At 41.0% G+C, this 22,542-nt stretch overlaps 3 protein-coding genes across 11 annotated transcripts; all 3 read left to right on the forward strand.

Moving 5' to 3' along the window:
- The first annotated feature begins 503 nt into the window (after positions 1–503).
- Positions 504–9,047, forward strand: tmc8 (transmembrane channel-like 8). Of its 2 annotated transcripts, none has more exons than XM_041036377.1 (16): positions 504–1,756; positions 2,579–2,831; positions 3,774–3,922; positions 4,022–4,156; positions 4,250–4,302; positions 4,389–4,528; positions 4,637–4,784; positions 5,495–5,666; positions 5,725–5,893; positions 5,979–6,051; positions 6,238–6,341; positions 6,522–6,708; positions 7,152–7,306; positions 7,402–7,545; positions 7,801–7,879; positions 8,045–9,047. In XM_041036377.1, exons 1-16 carry the CDS (start codon positions 1,714–1,716, stop codon positions 8,189–8,191), a joined length of 2,151 nt encoding a protein of 716 aa, XP_040892311.1. In that variant the 5' UTR covers positions 504–1,713; the 3' UTR covers positions 8,192–9,047. The 2 variants fall into 2 exon arrangements, with proteins under 2 accessions (XP_040892311.1, XP_040892312.1); XM_041036378.1 differs by having other exon boundaries at positions 506–1,756; positions 5,495–5,659; positions 5,742–5,893.
- Positions 8,726–14,530, forward strand: LOC121180751 (pregnancy-specific beta-1-glycoprotein 4). 7 transcript variants are annotated; one of them, XM_041036383.1, is made up of 11 exons: positions 8,726–8,834; positions 8,933–8,959; positions 9,865–10,146; positions 10,237–10,533; positions 11,660–11,932; positions 12,028–12,360; positions 12,765–12,818; positions 12,909–13,019; positions 13,115–13,139; positions 13,230–13,341; positions 13,950–14,190. In XM_041036383.1, the coding sequence occupies exons 1-11, from the start codon at positions 8,795–8,797 to the stop codon at positions 14,019–14,021; spliced, it is 1,626 nt and encodes a 541-aa protein (XP_040892317.1). In that variant the 5' UTR covers positions 8,726–8,794; the 3' UTR covers positions 14,022–14,190. The 7 variants fall into 7 exon arrangements, 6 of the variants coding, with proteins under 6 accessions (XP_040892317.1, XP_040892319.1, XP_040892315.1 ...); XM_041036385.1 differs by lacking the exons at positions 8,726–8,834; positions 13,950–14,190 and adding an exon at positions 14,204–14,530 and having other exon boundaries at positions 8,860–8,959; positions 13,230–13,317; XM_041036381.1 differs by lacking the exon at positions 8,726–8,834 and having other exon boundaries at positions 8,860–8,959; positions 13,950–14,191.
- A 182-nt stretch (positions 14,531–14,712) lies between these two features.
- On the forward strand, positions 14,713–22,357 carry si:dkey-93h22.7 (Fc receptor-like protein 5). Of its 2 annotated transcripts, XM_041037349.1 has the most exons (19): positions 14,713–14,846; positions 14,933–14,959; positions 15,106–15,232; positions 15,340–15,515; positions 16,530–16,713; positions 17,144–17,235; positions 17,413–17,682; positions 17,959–18,136; positions 18,567–18,658; positions 18,836–19,105; positions 19,382–19,559; positions 19,990–20,081; positions 20,259–20,528; positions 20,625–20,936; positions 21,026–21,127; positions 21,234–21,261; positions 21,888–21,936; positions 22,051–22,116; positions 22,215–22,357. In XM_041037349.1, the coding sequence occupies exons 1-19, from the start codon at positions 14,816–14,818 to the stop codon at positions 22,296–22,298; spliced, it is 2,628 nt and encodes an 875-aa protein (XP_040893283.1). In that variant the 5' UTR covers positions 14,713–14,815; the 3' UTR covers positions 22,299–22,357. The 2 variants fall into 2 exon arrangements, with proteins under 2 accessions (XP_040893283.1, XP_040893284.1); XM_041037350.1 differs by lacking the exons at positions 17,144–17,235; positions 17,413–17,682; positions 17,959–18,136.
- The last annotated feature ends 185 nt before the right edge of the window (positions 22,358–22,542 follow it).

The following is a 22,542-nucleotide window of genomic DNA, read 5'->3' on the forward strand; positions in this document are numbered from 1 at the left end:
CGCAGTCCTATTCATCTTTACCACCGTTCCAGACCTGTTTGTCTACTCAAACAATGCAGAAATACAGAAACACAAGGTAAACAGTATATTGGACTACTGTATTACTACAGAGTGTCCTGGCCCTTCCTTTTGACTTACCTGTACACACCTGGCCACACCAGGGGTACTCCTGAAAACTACAGAGAATTCTTTGTCAGTCTGTTTGCAAAGTGACCAGCCTCATCTTATTAAAAGTAAAATGCTCTAACTAGAAGGCCAGTGCGGCCATTGTATGGGCTACTCCCCAAAGTCCCTTTTCACTCAAGACCTTCTGACATGCCAGAAAAGGAAAAGCACATGTTAATAACATTAATAATGGCTGAATTCCTTTTAGCTGCCTCAGTTCCAGCATCTTGGTAGTGTTCAAGCTGGCTCATTGTCCCATTGTTATGGCTTACTGAAAAATGTAAACACAACTGAACCATCTTTGATTAGTAAGACCCCTGATTTTCCTATGGAAAAGGCATCCTGTTCAGGGTCAACCCTGCTTCTTTCCTACAGTGGAGGAAAATATCTACATACTGTTCATTTACTGAAGAATAGGGATCATTCTGCTGTAATGAATACCTCTAAGGGCGTACATTTTGTAAGTAAGGTTTTGAATGCAGAACTTTTATTTGCGGTGTAGTATTTTTACCTTGAGATTTTCCTACTTTTACTAATGTAAAAGATCTGAATTCTTCATCCAGCAGAGTGTGCTTCAATTGAACTGAACAACACATTCAGGTAAAGAGAAATCAAAATGATCTACAAGTGTTATAGACTTAGTAGAATTGAAACTGAGCAAGTCGACAGAACACATAAGAAACGACACCCATGCTCATGTTTCTCGGCAAATGGTACGGACTGGAAACCTCAAATGGCCTTGTGGTGAAGTGAGTGGGTGAAGAGTCTTTCTGCTTCATGATCCCATTTGTTAGATTCAAATGTCAGTTTCCAAATGATGAAACACTACCCAGCATAGATCAAGTCTATCTAATATTGTCAAGTAAACGATAGTTTACACAGATTCAGTGAAAAACTCAGATATCTAATGTTTTGACATATGCTTAAAGAAAAATTGACTTATGGCTGTGGCATTTCTTTACACGCCTTAAACTCATACTTGATCATCCTTGAATGGTATGTTCAGTATTGAAATTCACAGTTTGTAATTTGAAACCAAATGTCTATTTAATATTGTATAAAAAACAAAAACTTGAAAACTTGAAAAACTACATTGTCTCTGTAACTACCATCTATAGTAGCATGACACTGAGGTGATTCAGTCTTAATCCAAACTACAACCAAACTCATGTCATTATGACCTTCAGAATTTGTTTCATCAGTTTTCAGCCTAGTGTGTATGTGTGGATATTTCTTGTTATGTTGTGAAATGATTTGTGATATTTTCAGCCACCAGTGCAGTGTCTGTGTCTATATCCTGTCATGTGATTTCCTGTGAACTGTCAAATTCAGACACAGTCACAGTCACTCTGTGTATGGACACATCTAACATCTGCTCCACCTGCCAGAAAGTGAGCAACAACAACAGGACTTGAGGGAGAACGCTTCAGCTGCTGGGGGTCTTCACTTCATTGGGAAGTTGATGTGAGGTGCAAAAAGCACCTGGTGTTGTATATGAAGTGAGAAGATTGGGTTTTTGTTGTAAAAGAGGAAGTTCGGGGAGAAAAAATGGAAGAGCCCAATACTGTCAACTTCACGAGGCTCTTGTCAGGTAATGGAAACTAATATAAATGTTCCTTTGCATTTATCATCTCTATGTAAAGCTTACTACTAAATGAAACAAAGAGCCACAATTACATTGCTGTTTGTGAATAGTATAAGTAGCTGGTTGATGTCTAACGCAGTAACGTCAAAAACTACATGCAAACCATCCAACATGCTGTTGATATTTATTCAGTTTGAGAGCAGACTCTGTGATATTCTGGATAACATGCAGCTTCCACACAGGTGGTCTGGTGTGAATCATGTGATTATTGCATGGGGGGTTATATTTCAGTGTTTTACTTTTGCTTCTTTTTGACACATTAAGGTGTTATTCAAAAAGAATACATTTGAATGATCTATGAATCTGGATATTTTTATTTGGATGTCATGCACCCCAGTGTACCCAACCAACACTGCACAACAAGACACTACTTATGTTACATACAGGAAAGACAAAAACAAACAGGAAGACAAGCAGCAGACGATTAGTCAGTCAATAGAAAACAAAAAAAAAACAAAAAGAATTATTTTGGTCAGTGAATAAGTGTTTGGGTCATTTTCAAGCAGAAATGCCAAATGTTTTTTTGTTCAAGCTGTTTTATGTTTGACGTCAGCGTAATCTGAATATTTTGGGGTTTTGAACTGTTGGTTGGACAAAACAAGACATCAAATAATTAGCAGATTAATAATAAAATAATCATCAGCTACAACCCAGTCTGTAATAAAACCTGAGCACAGTAAAACACCTAGTATTCATACAAACTCTGTTATCTATATTCACGTCATCTTGTACGTGTCCCAATGAAATGACATGTTATTATTACCACAGATGACAGCACTCAGTCCACCCTGTCGCTGGACTCCTGTGAGTACTATCAGATGGAGATCTTTGACCAGCTGCCCAGCATCCAGGCTTGCCGGCCTGAGCAGAGCAAACAGGGTTTTTTGGAAGTCTCTGAGGCCCACCAGGGCAGCCCAGAGCAGGGGGACAATGGCCAGCTGTCCAGAGGAACCAGAGACAAGGAGTCTCTGCAGCCACTCAGAAACCTGGCCATGTGTCTTCAGGCGAAGAGAGAAACCAGGTGGGAGAGCTTATTATACACTCCACCAACCTGCTTCTCCAACACATGGCATAATGGAGTTAAAGAAAAATTTGAGTGTCTTATCAGTTCATCCACATACTACAATATTCTATTTTAAGTGTCTGTATCACTTTGAACAGTACTTGTCAATGTTTTCAGCTTGTGATCCAGTAAAATGAAAGCCCATTTTAAGCCCATGTTAAAGGTTGCATGTGTCCATGCTTGGTGGCCAGTTCACTGGTTAAAACTTCAGCTATGTTTGTTTCTCAGTTCATTGTATGTCGTTACCCATTTGCACTCAGTCAACCCTCAGATTTGTAGATGGAAAAATCCTATAAAAAGAACTTCTAGGTTTTTCTAAAAAAAAAAAAACAACAACAACACAACAGACAAGCCCTTCAAATTCTGTTCCTGTTCCCCAGTCTGTGTTTCCTTCAGGGAATATTTGTTGGGAAACCAGGCCTGTATTCTTATCATATCCTGCCATTCTTGATGACTTAAAGGGGAATTCCACTGATAAAATGTTGTATTTTTATGGAGATGGGGTGGGACACAGATTAAAAAAAAAATAAATCAAAGATACACTGTACAGGCCAAAATATCCTGACTTTTACTTGGATGGATAGAGCTCCAAAAACAATGGATCCCACAATTCCCACAATGCATCTCAACATCATTGCAGTCTCCCTGCCTGGTAAACACCCATACCTTCCACACCTCCACAAGTCCAGTTCTTTCGCAGTTTGTCCTAAAATCAGTGGAGTATACTGTCAAACCCCATACGTTCAAACCTTTGTCTGCCATAAAATATTTGTTTGCTTCATGTTAAGATTTTGGTCAGGTATCATGTTGAAAGTATTTTCATGTTTAGGGTAAAGGGTTAAATATGTGATACAGATACAGAGGAATTTTATTAACTATTATGTTTATACTGTAAATTAGGGACAGGAGGAAGATGCAGATCAGCAAGATTGGTTTTTGGCAGTCCTGGAGGCGGAGCCAGAGCATCAACAGGAGGAGGGTGTGGGTGCAGATGAGAGAAGCTCTATCAGGCCTGTTGCCATGGCAGCATACTCTCCGCGCCATTGAAGGTAAAAAAGGCCTGCAGGAAGTGACCAGAGAACTTCACCATGCACTTTAATGTTGTTGCACAATTAATTATCCTAATGCTCACTGTTTATCTGTTCCAGGCAGGTTTGGAGTTGGCGTAAAGGCCTATTTTGTTTTCCTCAGATACCTGATTTACCTGAACCTGCTACACTGTGTCCTTATCTGCGGTTTCATTCTGGGGCCTACAGCATTTTATGGCAGGAGCAACAGAAGTGGTGAGTCAGCTCCAATGACATATCACAGCAAATTTACCACAACTGGATATAGACTTTTAAAAATACACTATCGTCTTTGATTGTGTTTTACAGAACCTTTGAGGTTTGAAGCCAATGACTCAGTTTTAAATTTCTTCCTGGGATCGGTAAGATTTTGTGCATGTATGTGTGTCCTGTGCTGTGCTTTCTTTACATGTTTCTTCTAATTTTACTTGTCTTCTCCTCTCCAAAGGGCTATCTGGAGCGCTCTCCCGTCTTCTTTGGCTTTTACACGCGTGGTTCCCTGAATTTGCCGTGCTTGAATACACCTTTGCTGTACTTTGCTGGGATCCTCGTCATCCTCATCCTCAGTCTCATCATGGTGGTCCGCAAGTCAGTAGTCAGTAGCTGACAGTACAGCAGCAAAGTTTCACCTTACATCTTATTTCTTACAAGAAAGCGTCTGTAATTGATGTGTTCATCTGTAAACTTCTCTGATAGAACGACAGTTGGCTACAAGCACTCCTGGATGCTCGGGAAGCGTTACCATATGAATGTGTGCTACAAGATTTTCTGCGGCTGGGACTTCACCATCCAGGATCCCACTGCAGCCACTCTCAAACACAGCTTCATCAGGAATGATCTCAAGGTGCGTGGACAGACATGTAGTCCCTGCATGTGATGCCATCCTTACATATAGGGTGGTACAGTTATCTAAAACACCTCTCAGTGTGACACAATACTGTTCATCAGTACCACAAAGTGTAGCCTCCAAAATGACCATAAAGTCAAATCAACACCTGAAACTGAACTCTACAACCTTAATGAAGGTAGGATTTATTGCAGGACTGTTGTACTAAGCATTTGTATGGTTTTTAATGAGCTGGCAACCGAGTGTAAATGTTCATAAATAACATCAAACCTGGATGATCACACACAATTTAGGGTAATGCTTCACAATTTTGCAACTTTTAAAAAGTAGAATAAAAAAATCATTATTAATGCAGTCACACATAAGTTATTTGCATTTCAAATTGTTGCTAAACAACAAGGAGGAATTAGGTTTTCGGTGGTAAATGACAAGGCAGTATCGTTTGAGGAACTTGAGGACATTTAATGTGTGCAGAGTGACCAGCTGAAAAGTGAAATATAAAAGCACAAAACTCCCTGTAAATACGAATTGCAATTGCAAATTGCAAATCTTTCCTCTCATTAAGCTGTTTCCTTGAGCTTCTGCCTTTAGTTTAAACACCTCTCCAGCACATCCTGCTGCTTATTTATGAGTTTTTATGTTTCTCTGATGCACTTTATGACATAATGAAATAACTGCAGATCTGATATTTGGATGTGTCTCTTCAGCTGTTCCTGGAAGAACAGAGTTTCTCCCTGCATGTGGCTCAGAGGACACTTGGACAGAGAGTGCGTCTCTACCTGCTCAGGCTAATCCTCAACCTGATCGTTCTGTGTCTGCTGGGTGGAGCCTTCTACCTCATATTCTTCGCCACACAAACATCACTGAATGAGGTAAGGCTCTGATGCTCAATATCTGGTTTTGTCACTGGGTGTCCCTGATTTTGGTGGCTAACGTTTTGACCGTGTTTCTCAGAGCGGGCACCACTGGTTGATCAGTCTGTTCCTCCAGTATCTTCCTCCCATCACCATCACCTTTGTCAATCTGTTCCTACCTCACGTCTTCCGTAAGATCTCGTCTTTTGAAGACTACTCTTTCACCATGCAGGTGAATACCACGCTTGTGAGGTAAGTAAGGTGCACAGGGAGATAAACACATGAAAACCTGCTGTATACTCACACACCTGCAGAGATTCACTCTGTGTTTTTTCAGGAGCATCTTCTTGAAGCTGGCCTCACTGGGGATCTACTTATTTTTCCTTGTCACAGCAGACGAATATCAGAAAGTGAGTTGAGCTTAATGTTCCTACAGAACTGAGCTGTAGTGTAGACGTTGTTGAAGTGATGCTATCTGTCACTGTCTTTCATTCAGACTTTCGGGACTGATTTGTAATTTCCCCTAAATATTTATGTGTGTGTATGTGTGTGTGTGTGTGTGTAACCCCGTTTTTCATTTGTGTGTTTCTTTACAGCATCAGTGCAGGGAGAACCAGTTTGGCAGAGAGATGTACAAGCTGTGTATTTTCAACTTCCTCGCCACTTTTTCCAACGCCTTTCTTCTGAACTACCCCAGGAAGTGGGTTTGGTTAAGATCAGCAGTCTCCTCTATCTTAGTCACCATTGTGGTTTGAATGCAAAGATCAATGCATGTCATGCTTGGTCTCATGTCTTTCTCGGGCAGATTCCACAGCAGTCAGGAAAGATTGTGTCTGAGTTCTTCTGAATCTGGATTCATGAACTTTCCTCTGTTTAACAGGTTGATTCAGAAGAAGTGTCCTACATCCTTGCTGGCCCGGTTGTCAGGGAAACAACACTTTCTGATCCCTTTCAATGTGTTGGATCTGGTGTACAGTCAGACAGGGTCCTGGGTGGGAATCTACTACTGCCCTCTGCTGCCTCTCATAGGAACTGTCACACTGGTGGCCACGTTCTACATCAAAAAGGTTGTGTGGAACTCAACCTCTTATAGAACATCTATATTAAACATGAGATGTTCAGTTAAATGTTAGTGTCTGTGTCTCTTGATGTTTCCATCCAGTTCAACAGTCTCTACCTGCATAAGAACAATGAGCTAAAAACACACCATCGATTATCAATCAATGCCAAAACTATCCCTTCACGTAATCTATTCTGATATATTTTTCATATAATTGTCACATTCTACAAATTTTCATTTTAGAAAAAAAAACACACGCACATACATATATGTATATGTACACACAGAGATATTTATTTATTTATCTAGCTGTCTTTCTCTGCCGTTGTATAGCATAGCTTCCTACTGCAGTTTTTATTCAAATGGTTTGTTGTTCTACAGTGACCATCAATCGTATTTGGACATTTCCTAATAACGTACATGTCTCTCTCTTTCTAACCCTGTCTCCAGTTCACGGTCATGCGGTGCTGTGTTGCAGAGCACCGAATGTTTCGAGCCTCCAGTTCTTCAGTTTTGTTCCACTTCATGTTGCTGCTCGGTCTCCTCATGGCTGCAGTCACTATGGGCTTCAGCCTCTACCAGCAAGGAGTCTCAGCCAACAGCCAGTAATTTATTTTATTAATTGTAACGCTGTTGTTTTGCAGTTTGAGAGTTATTGTTACAGGATCACATCCAAACCTGTCTGTATGTTCATTTGCAGGTCCTCCTGTGGTCCATTTGGAAATGGAGAAACGATATTTAACGTGACAGGAGTGTGTGTGGACAGTCTTCCCAGCCTGGCGCAGAGCACTCTCCGCTACCTGGCATCTGAGGCCTTCGCCCTGCCGCTCATACTGGCTGAAATGTACGTACGCAAAGTGAGAAAAGCAAACATCTCGGTGTTTGCAAGGAGATGGCTTTTTCCAGTTTGAAGGAAAACAAGTATACCCTTAGTTTAAGACTGTTTAGACTTTAAGGTGAGGGAGCTACAGCAGAAGCACCATGTGTGCAGTGACATGCATGTAATGATCATCAATGAGTACAAGCTGTTTTTGAAAACAGACTCTGAACTGATCTGATGGTGACTGAATGTGACTTGAAACGCATTCTGTTTCCTCAGCATAATCTTAACCTCATATGTGTCACGAGGACGAGCCAATCAGAAAGCCATTGAGAGACTGAAAGACATGCTGGTTATGGTAAGTCACGTATCGCCAAACAACTTACATACCTAGAAAGAAAAAAAAGAAGAAAGTATTTGAGTTAAACCCACTTGGTTGCAAGTGAATTGTTTATGTTGGTGTGATGCTTTTCTACTGTGCATGCATGTTGTGGGTACAAATTTGTGTGTGTCTCCCTCACAGAGTAGCTCAGATAAGCGTTTCCTGGTGAAACAGCATAACACAATGCTCAGACGTCGGAAGGACATCCGCAAGGTCCGTTCTGCAGCCAGCAGAGAGGACGCCCCCCCCAGTCACTGGGAAGACTCCACCTCCACACAAATAGACTGATTAAAGTGTCCGAGCTGTCAGGTCCGTCCGTCTGTCCACAGACTTCCACTTAAAAATAAAGCCTGAGTCTGACTGACCACAGCCTGATGGTCTGGAGCTGCCTATAAATAAAAGCTAAAAAGGTTGATGAACTCTGACTTTGACAGTTACATGATATACACAGTTTAAGTTGTTATATTTTTTCTGCAAATGTCAAGTTTGCAATCATTTTTATGTGAATGTAAATTTTGATGGATGTTGGCTGTGAGTGTGTTAAGCGTGGTTTATACAATTTACAGACAGTGTGTGAATTTTGTTTCTGTGTAAAAAAGAACTTATGCAATTGTTATTTTATATGTATTCCGTTAACTCTGAATCTTTTTTTCATTTATAATGCTCAGTAAAACCTTTGTGGTTTGTGCATTTTTTAAAACTTTATTTGTGTTCAGCAACACACAGATGGTTAAAATGAAGCCAAACATGCAACCTAATATGTTATCTACTTCCAACACATGAGTAACACCCCTAGCCCTGACACACACACAGATTCACACATGCACACAGTGACACACACATTCAACCAAGCTAGAGAAACCATGCCAAAGATAAATACATAGCACTGTTATGAAGAATCTACAGACTCTTAGCTTATTGCCAATTCTGGGTGAGTTAGAAGAATTTTATTTAAAATGGTAAAACAAACAGATTATTATTTAATGGCTTCATATTCTTACCACGTTGTGTTGTTGATTTTGTTTTCAGCTCTGGCAAGTTTGTTCATCGAGATAAGTAAGTGTGTTAAAGAGGTGCAACTCTGTTTTCTGAGATGTTTTGTTTGTCCTTTCATATTTAAAACTTTTTTTGTTATAAAACTTTACATCATCGTGTGTGTGTGTGTGTAAACATTTAAAAAAGTTGTGTAATTTAAAATGAAGAAGAAATTAAGAAAATTAAGAAGAAATATTAAGATTCTGCTCTGTTTTTACCACCACCCCACCCTAAAGGTTTAAAGGATAAAATAAGAATAAAAAATTAAAAATAGCATAACCAAGAAATAAATAATACAAAAGAAAAGAAAGATAATACACTTAAATACTTTTTACTTTTTACTAATTAGGTGCCTAATATAGGCACACAGTCACTTTCAGTATATGATATTTCTACTTTATTACTACTTTGTACAAAAGATCCTCAAGTTGTATTTCTTTCATTTAATCAGATGTTCAGGTGATTTGAGTTACACATCAGAGGTTTGTTCAAGTAACTAGACTTGCAGCCAGTTGTTCACCTGTTATCAATAAGGCTGTGCCTCGAGTTTCCAGCAGATCACTACTCAATAAGTAGCAGTATCAAACATGAAAATTAAGTGAAAGGGTCAGAAGTCAAATTATTTTTCTGAGCAAAGATGGGCTTTCTCATTGTCAAATCATGGCAAGACTAAAGGTTTCTAAGCGGGTAGTGCATGGAACTGGATCAGTTGTATCCAAAGCACAATCAGGCAGATCAAAAGCGACCACGCGATCAGAAGATCAACACATCAAGCTTAGTTCCCTGAGACATAGAAGAGCAACTTCATCTCAGACACAGAATTTGCTAAACAAAGGAGTCAAGACACCAATCGACTATCAAAAGAGGGCTGTCTTAGTCTCAGTGCTCCAGTCAAACTATTTGCTTTCTTTCATGTCTTTCTTTAGGTGGATCAATCTCTCTTCGCCCAGTCCTGACTGGCCCTGACATGGCCTACCTTGGCTCGAGGGTGGCTTTCCGGTGTATTGCACCTAACTCCTCTCTGCCAGTCTCCTACGAGCTGATGGGGGACAATGGTGTCCTGATCGCCACAGGTACGGATCTCCAAGGGGACCAACCTGCATCATTCTTCCTGAAGGTCACTGCAATGTCAGAGGGGTCATACCATTGCAAGGCAACAACTGAAGGAGGCACAGGAGTCAGCAATATCATTAAGCTGAGTGTAGTCAGTGAGTACCAGGCACCAGCTATTTTACAAACCTTCCCAAACGTAACCTTCTCCCTTCCCTCCTAACCATCTATCATTCCCTCATTTCTAGCTCCAGCATCGAATACCAGAGTGACCTCTGAACCCTTCCCCCCAGTCGCATACGAGGGGTCACGCATCATCCTGAGCTGCAACGTCACAATAGGCTCACACCTCTCTTACACCTGGTTTTTCAATAAGAAGGAAATAACATCTTCAACCTCTCCCTTTTTCCACCTCACTGGGAACAAGCTAGTGATGAAGAGGGTGACTCCAGAGCTTTCAGGGGACTATTACTGCATGGCTTGGTCCAGTGTGCAAGACATCAGGAGGTTTTCAAGCAGCAGGGTGGTCCAGGTGACAGTCAAAGGTACATGTCAACAAAAATATAAAAGTAACTGAAGACTTACCAGAAAGTGGAGATAATGAATAATTCATGATCATTTTTAACCACACTGGTTGTCAGTCATTCCACCACTTTAGGTCCAGACTGAAATATCTCAACAACCCTTGAAGGGATTTGCATGAAATTTGGTTTCAGACATTCATGATTCCCAGAGGATGAACTGTACTTAATTTGGTGACCATTTGACAATTTCTATAGAGCCATCAGGTGGTTGACATTTTTGGATTTAAATGAAAAATCTACAGTCACATTCCCCTCTGGATGAACTGTAATAATGTTTGTGTTTCCTAAACATTTCATGTAGAGCCATCGTTGGGTCAAATTTTCAGTTTGACCAAAACTTAGGTTTATGACCAAATAGCTGCAAACTAATAACATTCCCATCAGCCTCAGCTGTGCTTCGTGCTAAGCACTAATACTAAATATTAGTATGCTAACACACTGAGGCAAGATGTGTCCATGGTAAAGACTGAACCTGCAAACATCAGCATTGTCACGGTTACGTGGAAACACACTGACACTTAGTTCTCCTGAAACAAAACAAAACCGTAAGAGTTTCAACCACAAAGAGCTGATTTCTTTTACCAAATTGGGCCTTTACACCCAAAATGCTGCATCACCACTTTTTGAAAATAAGCTATGTGGCAAAAATTATGTGGACATTCAGACATTGTTCAATCCAAAATTATGGGCATTAAAATGCTGCTAGAAGGACTTCTGCAAGATTTTGGGACTTGTCTGTAGGAACTTGCTTCCCATTTGTCACTGATGTTGTGTGATACTGTGAAAAAAAAAATCTTCATGTTCCTAGCTTTATGACTGGGAGCAATGACATGTCTTCAGTAAACTTCAAAGTTGGAAACACACTATTGTCCAAAATATCATTGTATGCTGTAGTATTAAGAGTTACCTTAACTGGAAACAAGGGGTCCAGCCCAAACCATGAAAGCATGCAATCACTGTCCACATATTTTTGACCATATGAACCTAATTCATGCACCTGCCTGAAATGTTTGTTAAATTAGTTTCAGTCTCACTGCTGCCTAACATGTACCGCGTCATTTTTGTCCTCATCTTCTCCCCTCACCAGCCTATGTGTCAAAACCGAACATCTCTTTCTCCATCTCCAAAGAAGAAGACAGTTACAGTGGCAACGTTACCTGCTGGTCAACAAGGGGGAGTCTCCCGGTCAACTTCTCACTTTCAGTAGATAACAACAAAGTGGGATCAGTGACAGTGACTGAATCCCTCTTTGCCTGGTTCTCTGTCGCCATGGTGCCTGGGCTGGACATGGGCGAGGCACAATGTCATGTGAAAAGTGAGATGCAGGAGTTGATGAGTGAACCTCTGACTCTGGAAGTGGGTATGAGCTACACAGACATGTAAGGGAAATGTGTGTGTCCTACCTCTAACTCCCCCATCCTCATGAATCTTTCTCTCCCCTCCCTGTTTGTCCAGTCCCAGTTGGAGGTGATGTGAAAGTGGAGGTGGAGTATCTCTACAGAGCGGACTCCACACTGGCTGCTGCCAGGCTGACCTGTCAGGTCAGCAGAGGAACTTTCCCTTACATCTCCTGGCTCTTGAACGACTCTGTCCTTCCCTCTGAGACACGTGTGGACTCCCACATTCGGCCCGTCCTGCCTCACATTGGCCTCACCGACCGTGGAAGAATCCTTGTAATCTCTAAACTCGGCCCAGAGGAGTCTGGGTATTACAGCTGCAGGGTCAGGGACAGCTTCGATGACTCCGGGCCCTGGGTGGAGAGTGTGGCTGTACTGGTCCGAGTCATAGGTGAAAATGTCAACACAAAGTGTCGAACTTAAATAATTTTAGCAGAATAGTTTGACACTTACACTCTGGTTTCTGTACAGATTTAAGAAATTACAGGGATATGTGTTTAATGTGAATAATGTGTTTCCCCCCATTTCCAATGTTAGTGCTAAGCTAAGCTAACTGGCTGCTGACTGTAGCGTAATATTTACCACACAGACATGAGGGTGGCATCAGTTTTGTTGTTGCCTTGCTCTTGGCAAGATGCAAAAATAGCATATTCCCCAGAACGTCAAACTATTCCTTTAACTGACTTCTTTTCGTTTCAGACATTTCTTAACCTCTGCTATGTGCCTTTTATAAATGTCTTCTTTGTGTGGGACCTCTGCACTCTTTACCACATCATATTTTTTACTTTCAGTCAGACAGGATCCTTAACTCCACACATCAAGCAACATCTTCCATTGAAACACCACCAAGTAAAAAGCCCATATTGTATATTTAAACGACTTACATGTCCACTCTACAGTGTGTCATACTTCACTGGTCTTGTCCCATCTCTTCCACAGGTGGTCTACTGAACATTATCGAGATTATCAGTATAGCGCTCTGTTGCTTCCTTCTTCTGATGATGGCAGTGGGCGTAGTCTGTGTTTACAGGATGTTTAACCACAGCAAAGGTGCGTGTCCGAGTATGTGTGAAGGACAAATTCACTGACTGAAAATATATGACTGAACTTGTATGTTCCTCTATCTCCACCTCTCTCTTTTTCAGCTCTTGCCCACTTTGCTATGTCAAGGTAAGCTTAATTTCAGTGGACATAAGAAAGTTTATTGTTTCTGTAACTCAAACCAACCTGTCCATCAACATTTGTACCTTCCCATCCCAGTCCTGATGCACCTCTGTCTGCACCCACGTCCCAGTCAGGAGGCAAGGAGGTGGACAATTCTTCAACAGACTGTGACGTCCACAGTCAGGTAAACAGACAATCAAGACACAATGTGTCACGACTAGGGGAGCAAGGACTAGGACCCAAACGCAAAAACCCTCAAGATAGGCAGAAAGGTAGAACTAAAAGTCTTTTAATTAACCAAAAATCACTGGAAGAGTCCAGGGCCAATAATCAACACTCAAATAACCAAAAATACAAAAGTCCTTACTTGAAAACAGGAAACCAATGTGAGTCCATGAGGTGGGGAAAAATGCAAGGCACAGGTACGGATCAGACACAGGGAAAAAAAACAGACTCAGGAACAGACTTGGGTATCGACACAGGCATGGAACACAGCAAAAGACAAAACGTATGACGACGGCATGAGACAAAAACAAACTGACAAGAACACAGGGAAACGACGAGACTTAAATACACAAGGTAAGGGGCAACAGGTGAAACCAATTAGGGCGGGCCAGACAATCACAAAGGAGGGAAACAAGACAAAGACAGGAAGTAGAACAAGACAAGATACACAAGGGCAGTGATTTCAAAATAAAACAGGAACTATAAACAAAACTTAACAAACTAAACAAGAGTTCAAAAGTCCACAAAAGAGTTCAGAACATAAAAGGATTCCCCAAAAACAGCCCCCTTAGGGGCTAGTCATGACACAATGATTTTAAATCAGTAAACCATGACATACAGTCTGGTAACACTCTACTTTATAGTTCCCTTAGATTCCTATAATTTCCTAGACATGAACAGACATGTAAATGTCAATTCCCAGTAAGGTTCTTGGAAAATTTTGGTAAAATTTTATGTAGTTTTCTCAAGGAAACTTCTGAGTAAATTATTGGGTTCGTTTTCATCCTGACAAACAGACCAGGTGTAAACAAAAAGAGACTGTAACCCTTATTTCTCGCTCTCAGTTTCAGATCACAGAGAGCACAGTTTGACACAAGAGGAAGATCCTGCGCCTCTCATCAAATTTATCAGCTCTTCATGCAAATTGCCAATATTTAACTTTAAATTTGCAGCTTTTTTTGTTGTTGTTCTGCAAGTACTGCATTTTCTACTTTTCCCAACCTGCCAAGTTAAGCTACTTTTAACTGGTGGAATATTTAATTAAGAAGACTGAGACCATACTTTTCTGCAAAACTACTGTATACTGTCATGTTTATTTCCAAATAAATAAAACAAGATAAAAAAAAAACTAGTATTTTTTGTGAAACCAATGAAAATAAATTATGCTTGACTACACCACTTCACAGTGTGTTTGACTGAGGTTGTTTTTCTTTTATATTCACATTTTTCAAAAACATGAAGCGTGACAGTTGTGATGTTTACAGGGAGGGAGGGAACTGCAGGGAGGTGAAGTTTAATGCTATCAGTTATTTGCACATGTTTCTAAGTGTGTGTGTGTATTTTTTCACCCACAGTGCTTCAACGCTCCGAAACTGTCAAAACTCCTGAATTACACAGCGTAGAGTATCACATTTGATGTCTACAGTTGTATTGAAGTCAGTAGTTTGGCTTTAAGAATGTTTGCTTCCCTTTTTCTGGTCATGCTGGGTAAGCTAACCAACACAAGCTGCACTACTGTACAGTAAAGTAGACTGAGACTTGTAAACTATTTAATTTCCTCTTCTTCTTTACAGGGCTGTGCTACTGTAGCAGCGAGAGCGGTAAGTTAGTTGTATTGTTTGATTGTGTGTCTATGCATAGTAAATTAACACATAATATTAATATATTAGAATATTTTGTAACTTGTGATTCTTTCTGTTGAGTGTTTGTGCATGTGTTTTTATTTTATTTATTTATTTATTGATAGATCAGTTAATTCTGGAGAAGCCACATCTGTCAGGTCCCTCTGAGGCTTTGTTGAAAAACATCACTGTATTTAATTGTTCCCTTTCGAGCCACCCAAAGAATGAGTCTATCCTGCTGAAGTTATTCAAGTGAGTATTAGTATTAGTAGTAGTATTAATCACTGCATTAAAAAAAGAAAACATTGATAGAAAAAAACATTGATAGAAAATCCCTTTAATTATCAACATGTTTTTAGGAGGGGTAGCCATGCCAGGCAGTTGGGCGAATACACCTCCCTGGCTGGGGAACCTGGACTCTTCCACTTGGTGATCAAACTTACCCATGAGGGAAACCTGGAGTGTGTGGCCAGCGCACAGAACAACACTAACATAAAGCCCACTTTTAGCGACAAACACCACCTGAAGGTTGTTGGTGAGTCTCTTTATTACCAGGAAAATATCATATATCATAAGTACATCAGAATGAAACCACCTGGTTGAACAATAGTTAGCCAGCTAAACATACAGTCATAGCTAAACTCAACTAAATCTCCATGATTCCATAATGAATAAATGTAACTTGGACACTTTCCCCTTAAAAATGTATATTCGGTGGCCAGCACAAATAGCTGTTATGCAAATTTTGTCTGTTAAATTAAAGTACATATCATATACCTGTAATCTGATGATGAAGAAACTAGAATCTACAACCATGCCAGCTGCTCTGTGAGGCTGTACTTACTCACAATGAGCGATGAGCTAAATGCTAATGTCAGGTCCATTGTTTACTATGCTCATGCACTAAGTTTGGTGTGTTTGCATGCTAGCATTTACTAATGAGTATTAAACCCAAGGTACAGCTGAGGTTGATAGTAAAATAATTAATTTTGCAAATATTCGGTCACCAAAATGTGTAAATTGAAATTTTGACCTAATGGTGGGGGCAGAATAAAAGTTAAGGAACCTTGAACCTAGGCTGCACCAACTTCCACTGTAGTCTAAGTAATGTTTAAGTTATTTAACTCAAAACCAAAAATGTCAACCTCATGGTTGAGCTTGAAGAAAAGTCATAGGACCACCATAGTAAGATTCACCCTCTGGGGGACCATGAGTGTCAAAGTTTAATGGCAATCCGTAGTCTGTGGCTCACAGACAGATTGCTCACAGAACAACATTTCCAGCCCTAAAGCCACACCACTGCCTTGGTAAAAACAAACAAACAAACAAAAAAAATCATTAAAATCATGTTTGGACACCATTACAAGTTTTGTTTTTTATTCTTGTTTTTTGGGTTAGTAAACTTATTTAGCCATTAATCATGAAAACATGAAACTAAGCTTCGGAAATCAATGTATCTTTATTTTCCAAACAAAATTACTTTTCCAATAAGAATTATTTGTTTGAAAGACTATCAGGATCTCAGTCTTTTGCTGTGTTTGTCCTGCAGAGCCAGTGAAGAACGCAGAGATTGTCGTCCCCTCAGGTGCAGTGGAGCTCTTTGAGGGGCAGAGACTGGAGCTCCTCTGTAACCTTGCTGCTGGAAATCATGTTTCCTACAAGTGGCTGCGGAATGGTCAGCTCATCTCTCCGTCTCCTGTCCACCCTGCTTCTCATAATTTCTCGATTTCACGGTCAGTGGAATCCCATTCAAAGAGTGCATGCACAGCTGCTGCTGGGTTACTGGGTGCTTGTTGTGGTGTTGTGAGCAGCTGAACAAAATTAATTTGATTTTTTTTACACAGTTCTGTACAGTGGGTGGTGTGTATGCAAAACTACACTGATACTAGGTGGTTGCTAAGTTGAAGGTGGGGTGTTGCTAGGTGGTTGGTATGGTGATTGCTGCAAGTTGATGGGGAGTACTGCAGGGTTGACGGGGCAATTTTTCTGTTTGTAGCAGTCATAGTGTAGTCGATATTAGTAGCCGCAGACTACAAATGATTTGAGGAGTGTAAGACTTATAAACTATGACTACATCTGTCCGACACCGTCTAAGGAATAAGTCCTCTTATCCAAACAAAGTAATCCCAAAGTTACTGAAATAATAATCGGTGTCACCCTCAGAGCCACCTCAGAAGACAGCGGCTCCTACACATGTATGGCTTCCAACGTCTTCAGCTCCGCCAACAGCTCTGAAGTTGTAATCACAGTCAAAGGTTAGCTGTGTTATCCAGTGGATAAACTCTCACCTTTCACAAATTTGACATTTGACATTGACAACAATTTTGTTTATTTAACAGGGACAGTGCATAGCTCTCAGCCATGCCAGAGTTAGCTACCAGCTAATTTTCACATGGTTACTCTGAACAAATAACATCTTCCTACATCCTCAGATGTGGTGTCAGCCCCTGAAATCTCCTTCAGCGTGTTAAAGGAGGATTCCCACAACTACTCTGCCATGGTCACCTGTCAGTCAACCAAAGGGACTCCACCTGTCACCTTTTCATTCTACATCGGGGGAGCATTGGTTGGCAATGTGACGAGTGAAGACAGAAGCGCCACATTTAAGGTCCCACTGGTCTTGGGTCAGGACTCAGAAATCCAGTGCCAGGCAGACAATGGAAACTATAGTAAACGTAGTCAATCGTTGCCCTTAAAAGTTGGTATGTGCATTGTTTGAAGCTGCTGATGTGACACTGAGAAACAGACTACTTATGTAATGTGATTAAAATCATGTTTGGACACCATTACAAGTTTTGTTTTTTATTCTTGTTTTTTGGGTTAGTAAACTTATTTAGCCATTAATCATGAAAACATGAAACTAAGCTTCGGAAATCAATGTATCTTTATTTTCCAAACAAAATTACTTTTCCAATAAGAATTACTATTTGTTTGAAAGACTATCAGGATCTCAGTCTTTTGCTGTGTTTGTTCTGCAGAGCCAGTGAAGAACGCAGAGATTGTCGTCCGCTCAGGTGCAGTGGAGCTCTTTGAGGGGGATCCGCTGGAGCTCCTCTGTAACCTTGCTGCTGGAAATCATGTTTCCTACAAGTGGCTGCTGAATGGTCGGCTCATCTCTCCGTCTCCTGTCCACCATAAGCATCTCTTGATTTCACGGTCAGTGGAATCCCATTCAAAGAGTGCATGCACAGCTGCTGCTGGGTTACTGGGTGCTTGTTGTGGTGTTGTGAGCAGCTGAACAAAATTAATTTGATTTTTTTTACACAGTTCTGTACAGTGGGTGGTGTGTATGCAAAACTACACTGATACTAGGTGGTTGCTAAGTTGAAGGTGGGGTGTTGCTAGGTGGTTGGTATGGTGATTGCTGCAAGTTGATGGGGAGTACTGCAGGGTTGACGGGGCAATTTTTCTGTTTGTAGCCGTCATAGTGTAGTCGATATTAGTAGCCGCAGACTACAAATGATTTGAGGAGTGTAAGACTTATAAACTATGACTACATCTGTCCGACACTGTCTAAGGAATAAGTCCTCTTATCCAAACAAAGTAATCCCAAAGTTACTGAAATAATAATCGGTGTCACCCTCAGAGCCACCTCAAAAGACAGCGGCTCCTACACATGTATGGCTTCCAACGTCTTCAGCTCCGCCAACAGCTCTGAAGTTGTAATCACAGTCAAAGGTTAGCTGTGTTATCCAGTGGATAAACTCTCACCTTTCACAAATTTGACATTTGACATTGACAACAATTTTGTTTATTTAACAGGGACAGTGCATAGCTCTCAGCCATGCCAGAGTTAGCTACCAGCTAATTTTCACATGGTTACTCTGAACAAATAACATCTTCCTACATCCTCAGATGTGGTGTCAGCCCCTGAAATCTCCTTCAGCGTGTTAAAGGAGGATTCCCACAACTACTCTGCCATGGTCACCTGTCAGTCAACCAAAGGGACTCCACCTGTCACCTTTTCATTCTACATCGGGGGAGCATTGGTTGGCAATGTGACGAGTGAAGACAGAAGCGCCACATTTAAGGTCCCACTGGTCTTGGGTCAGGACTCAGAAATCCAGTGCCAGGCAGACAATGGAAACTATAGTAAACGTAGTCAATCGTTGCCCTTAAAAGTTGGTATGTGCATTGTTTGAAGCTGCTGATGTGACACTGAAAAACAGACTACTTATGTAATGTGATTAAAATCATGTTTGGACACCATTACAAGTTTTGTTTTTTATTCTTGTTTTTTGGGTTAGTAAACTTATTTAGCCATTAATCATGAAAACATGAAACTAAGCTTCGGAAATCAATGTATCTTTATTTTCCAAACAAAATTACTTTTCCAATAAGAATTACTATTTGTTTGAAAGACTATCAGGATCTCAGTCTTTTGCTGTGTTTGTTCTGCAGAGCCAGTGAAGAACGCAGAGATTGTCGTCCACTCAGGTGCAGTGGAGCTCTTTGAGGGGGATCCGCTGGAGCTCCTCTGTAACCTTGCTGCTGGAAATCATGTTTCCTACAAGTGGCTGCTGAATGGTCGGCTCATCTCTCCGTCTCCTGTCCACCATAAGCATCTCTTGATTTCACGGTCAGTGGAATCCCATTCAAAGAGTGCATGCACAGCTGCTGCTGGGTTACTGGGCGCTTGTGGTGGTCTTGTGAGTGGCTGAACAAAATTAATTTGATTTTTTTACACAGTTCTGTACTGTGGGTGGTGTGTATGCAAAACTACGCTGATACTAGGTGGTTGCTAAGTTGTAGGTGGGGTGTTGCTAGGTGGTTGGTATGGTGAATGCTGCAAGTTGATGGGGAGTACTGCAGGGTTGACGGGGCAATTTTTCTGTTTGTAGCAGTCATAGTGTAGTCGATATTAGTAGCCACAGACTACAAATGATTTGAGGAGTGTAAGACTTATAAACTATGACTACATCTGTCCGACACTGTCTAAGGAATAAGTCCTCTTTATCCAAACAAAGTAATCCCAAAGTTACTGAAATAATAATCGGTGTCACCCTCAGAGCCACCTCAGAAGACAGCGGCTCCTACACATGTATGGCTTCCAACGTCTTCAGCTCCGCTAACAGCTCTGAAGTTGTAATCACAGTCAAAGGTTAGCTGTGTTATCCAGTGGATTAACTCTCGCCTTTTACAAATTTGACATTTGACATTGACAACAATTTTGTTTATTTAACAGGGACAGTGCATAGCTCTCAGCCATGCCAGAGTTAGCTACCAGCTAATTTTCACATGGTTACTCTGAACAAATAACATCTTCCTACATCCTCAGATGTGGTGTCAGCCCCTGAAATCTCCTTCAGCGTGTTAAAGGAGGATTCCCACAACTACTCTGCCGTGGTCACCTGTCAGTCAACCAAAGGGACTCCACCTGTCACCTTTTCACTCTACATTGGGGGAGCATTGGTTGGCAATGTGACAAGTGAAGACAGAAGCGCCACATTTAAGGTCCCAGTGGTCTTGGGTCAGGACTCAAAAATCCAGTGCCAGGCAGACAATGGAAACTATAGCAAACGTAGTCAATTGTTACCCTACAAAGTTGGTATGTGCATTGTTTGAAGCTGCTGACATGACACTGAGATACAGACTACTTATGTAATGTAATGTTTCTTTGTTCAATCCATAATGTCTCTATCAGTCTTGGTTCGTGGGCCCGTGAACATAACCGTGGACAATGAATACGACACTGGAGAATACTTGGCTGTGGTCGGCCTCAGGTTGAACTGCGAGGTGGCGGAGGGATCTCATCCACGGTACCGCTGGTTCCTCAACAATACCCTCCTACATGACCGAGGAAGCTTCTACTACGTGCACAACCCTTCTCCAAAACAATCGACCCTCATACTGTCTGTAGAGAGACGCAGCACTGGGACGTACCACTGTGAAGTGTCTGACAGCTTTGACAACACCACTGCAATAAGCAGCATTAATCTATACGTAGATAAAGAAGGTACCGTTGATTCATCACTGTTCTTTTTAGTAAAACATTCTTCAAACGGGTGATAACTGGTTTCATTTTTCTTCTTCCTGCTCCTCCAGGGCTGAGCCGTCTCCCCGTCTTAGTAGTGGCAGTTGTCTTTGGATGTTTCACAGTCCTGATTCTTCTGGTCTCCGTTTGTTGCTTCATTGGGGTGGTCTACAGTGAGATCATGTTTTTTTTTTTCAGATATTTTACAGTCCTGTTTTTACCTGGTGTTGTTCCTCCTCATTTGCTACAAAGAAATAACATTGTTTATTCGTCTTTCAGGGCGAAGGGTGTATGGAAAGACGTCTCTGTGAGTTATTTCTCTGTTTAATTCTGATACCTTGAAAAACGATCACCACATTTCCTATGAAGTAGGTACATGTTGACAGTTTATCCAGCATCTGCCATTGGTGGAAAAGTAAAATGATGATGTGCTATTCATTCCACATCATTACTTAATTTCAAAATCTCAGAGTGCAGAGTTTCTTTTTTTTTTTTTTTTCTTTATTAGACAGCATGACAATACAGACTGACAGGAAACATGATGAGGGAGGGGAATGACGTGACAAGGGTTTTGCGCTGGAGCTGAACTGGGGATGTGGTATTGTGGTAGATGTATTACGCCTACTGGGTCAGTAGGTTCTTGTTCTTTAATCTCTATTGATGACAAAGGAAGTGAAACAACAACTGGTCTCTGATGTAACTCACAGTCAGAAATATAACTGTCTTAAAAAGGTCACACACAAAAAATAGATCCTTAATGCTGCTTAGTCTTTTATTTGAATGTGAATTGTCTTAAGACCTTTGTATCCTCAGTGGTAGCGTGTTGGATTATATTACATATGTTTTATGCTGTGGGACTGTGAAAATGTTTAACATACTTGGCCTGTATCAAGACATCTGTATATGTGACATACCTGGCTGTTCTCGTCTCAGGTTGGGCCTGGAGATGGAAAGAAGGGTAGCTGCACGTGGGGGCGAGCTGGTTAGTCAGTGTTTCTGTATCTGCTTCATTTAAAACATTGTTCACTTCATCTTACAGAGTATTATTTCCATCCTGACATATGACACAGAACTCCTCAAATGTCTTTTCTTGTAGGATCTGCTTGACTACGATGAGGATGCTGATTTGGTGAAGGCAGTCAGAGAGGACGAATTTGATCAGGTGAGATCAGACAAACAGATGAAATTAAAAAATAAGCAAACAAAAAAAAAACAATCAGCTACCTAAACAAACTCTTCTGTCTGTGCCTGTGTCCTCAGGCATCTGAAGCCTCCGTAGATGAATGGCCCCAAATTGCAGAGGAGGAGAAGACTCTGGAAGATGAACCAGTTGAGATTCTCTGAAGATTCAAAGAGTTTGTTCCATGTAAACACAGACTGTTGTGGTTAAATAAACATCTGCCTATGACACTGTGTGCGGTTGTCTTCTAAGTACGAATATTACTAAAAAAAAAATCATTATTATCGAAACAAAAGTGTAATGGAAAGGTTAAATGATGATGACAGTCACACGATCATCTTTCCCGGCTGCTGCCCTGTCTGAACCCCGCCCCTCTGACGCGCAGCCGCTTGGTGCGCAGCTCCGCTC

Source organism: Toxotes jaculatrix, chromosome 4 (assembly GCF_017976425.1).
Source record: "Toxotes jaculatrix isolate fToxJac2 chromosome 4, fToxJac2.pri, whole genome shotgun sequence".
NCBI lineage: Eukaryota > Metazoa > Chordata > Actinopteri > Toxotidae > Toxotes > Toxotes jaculatrix.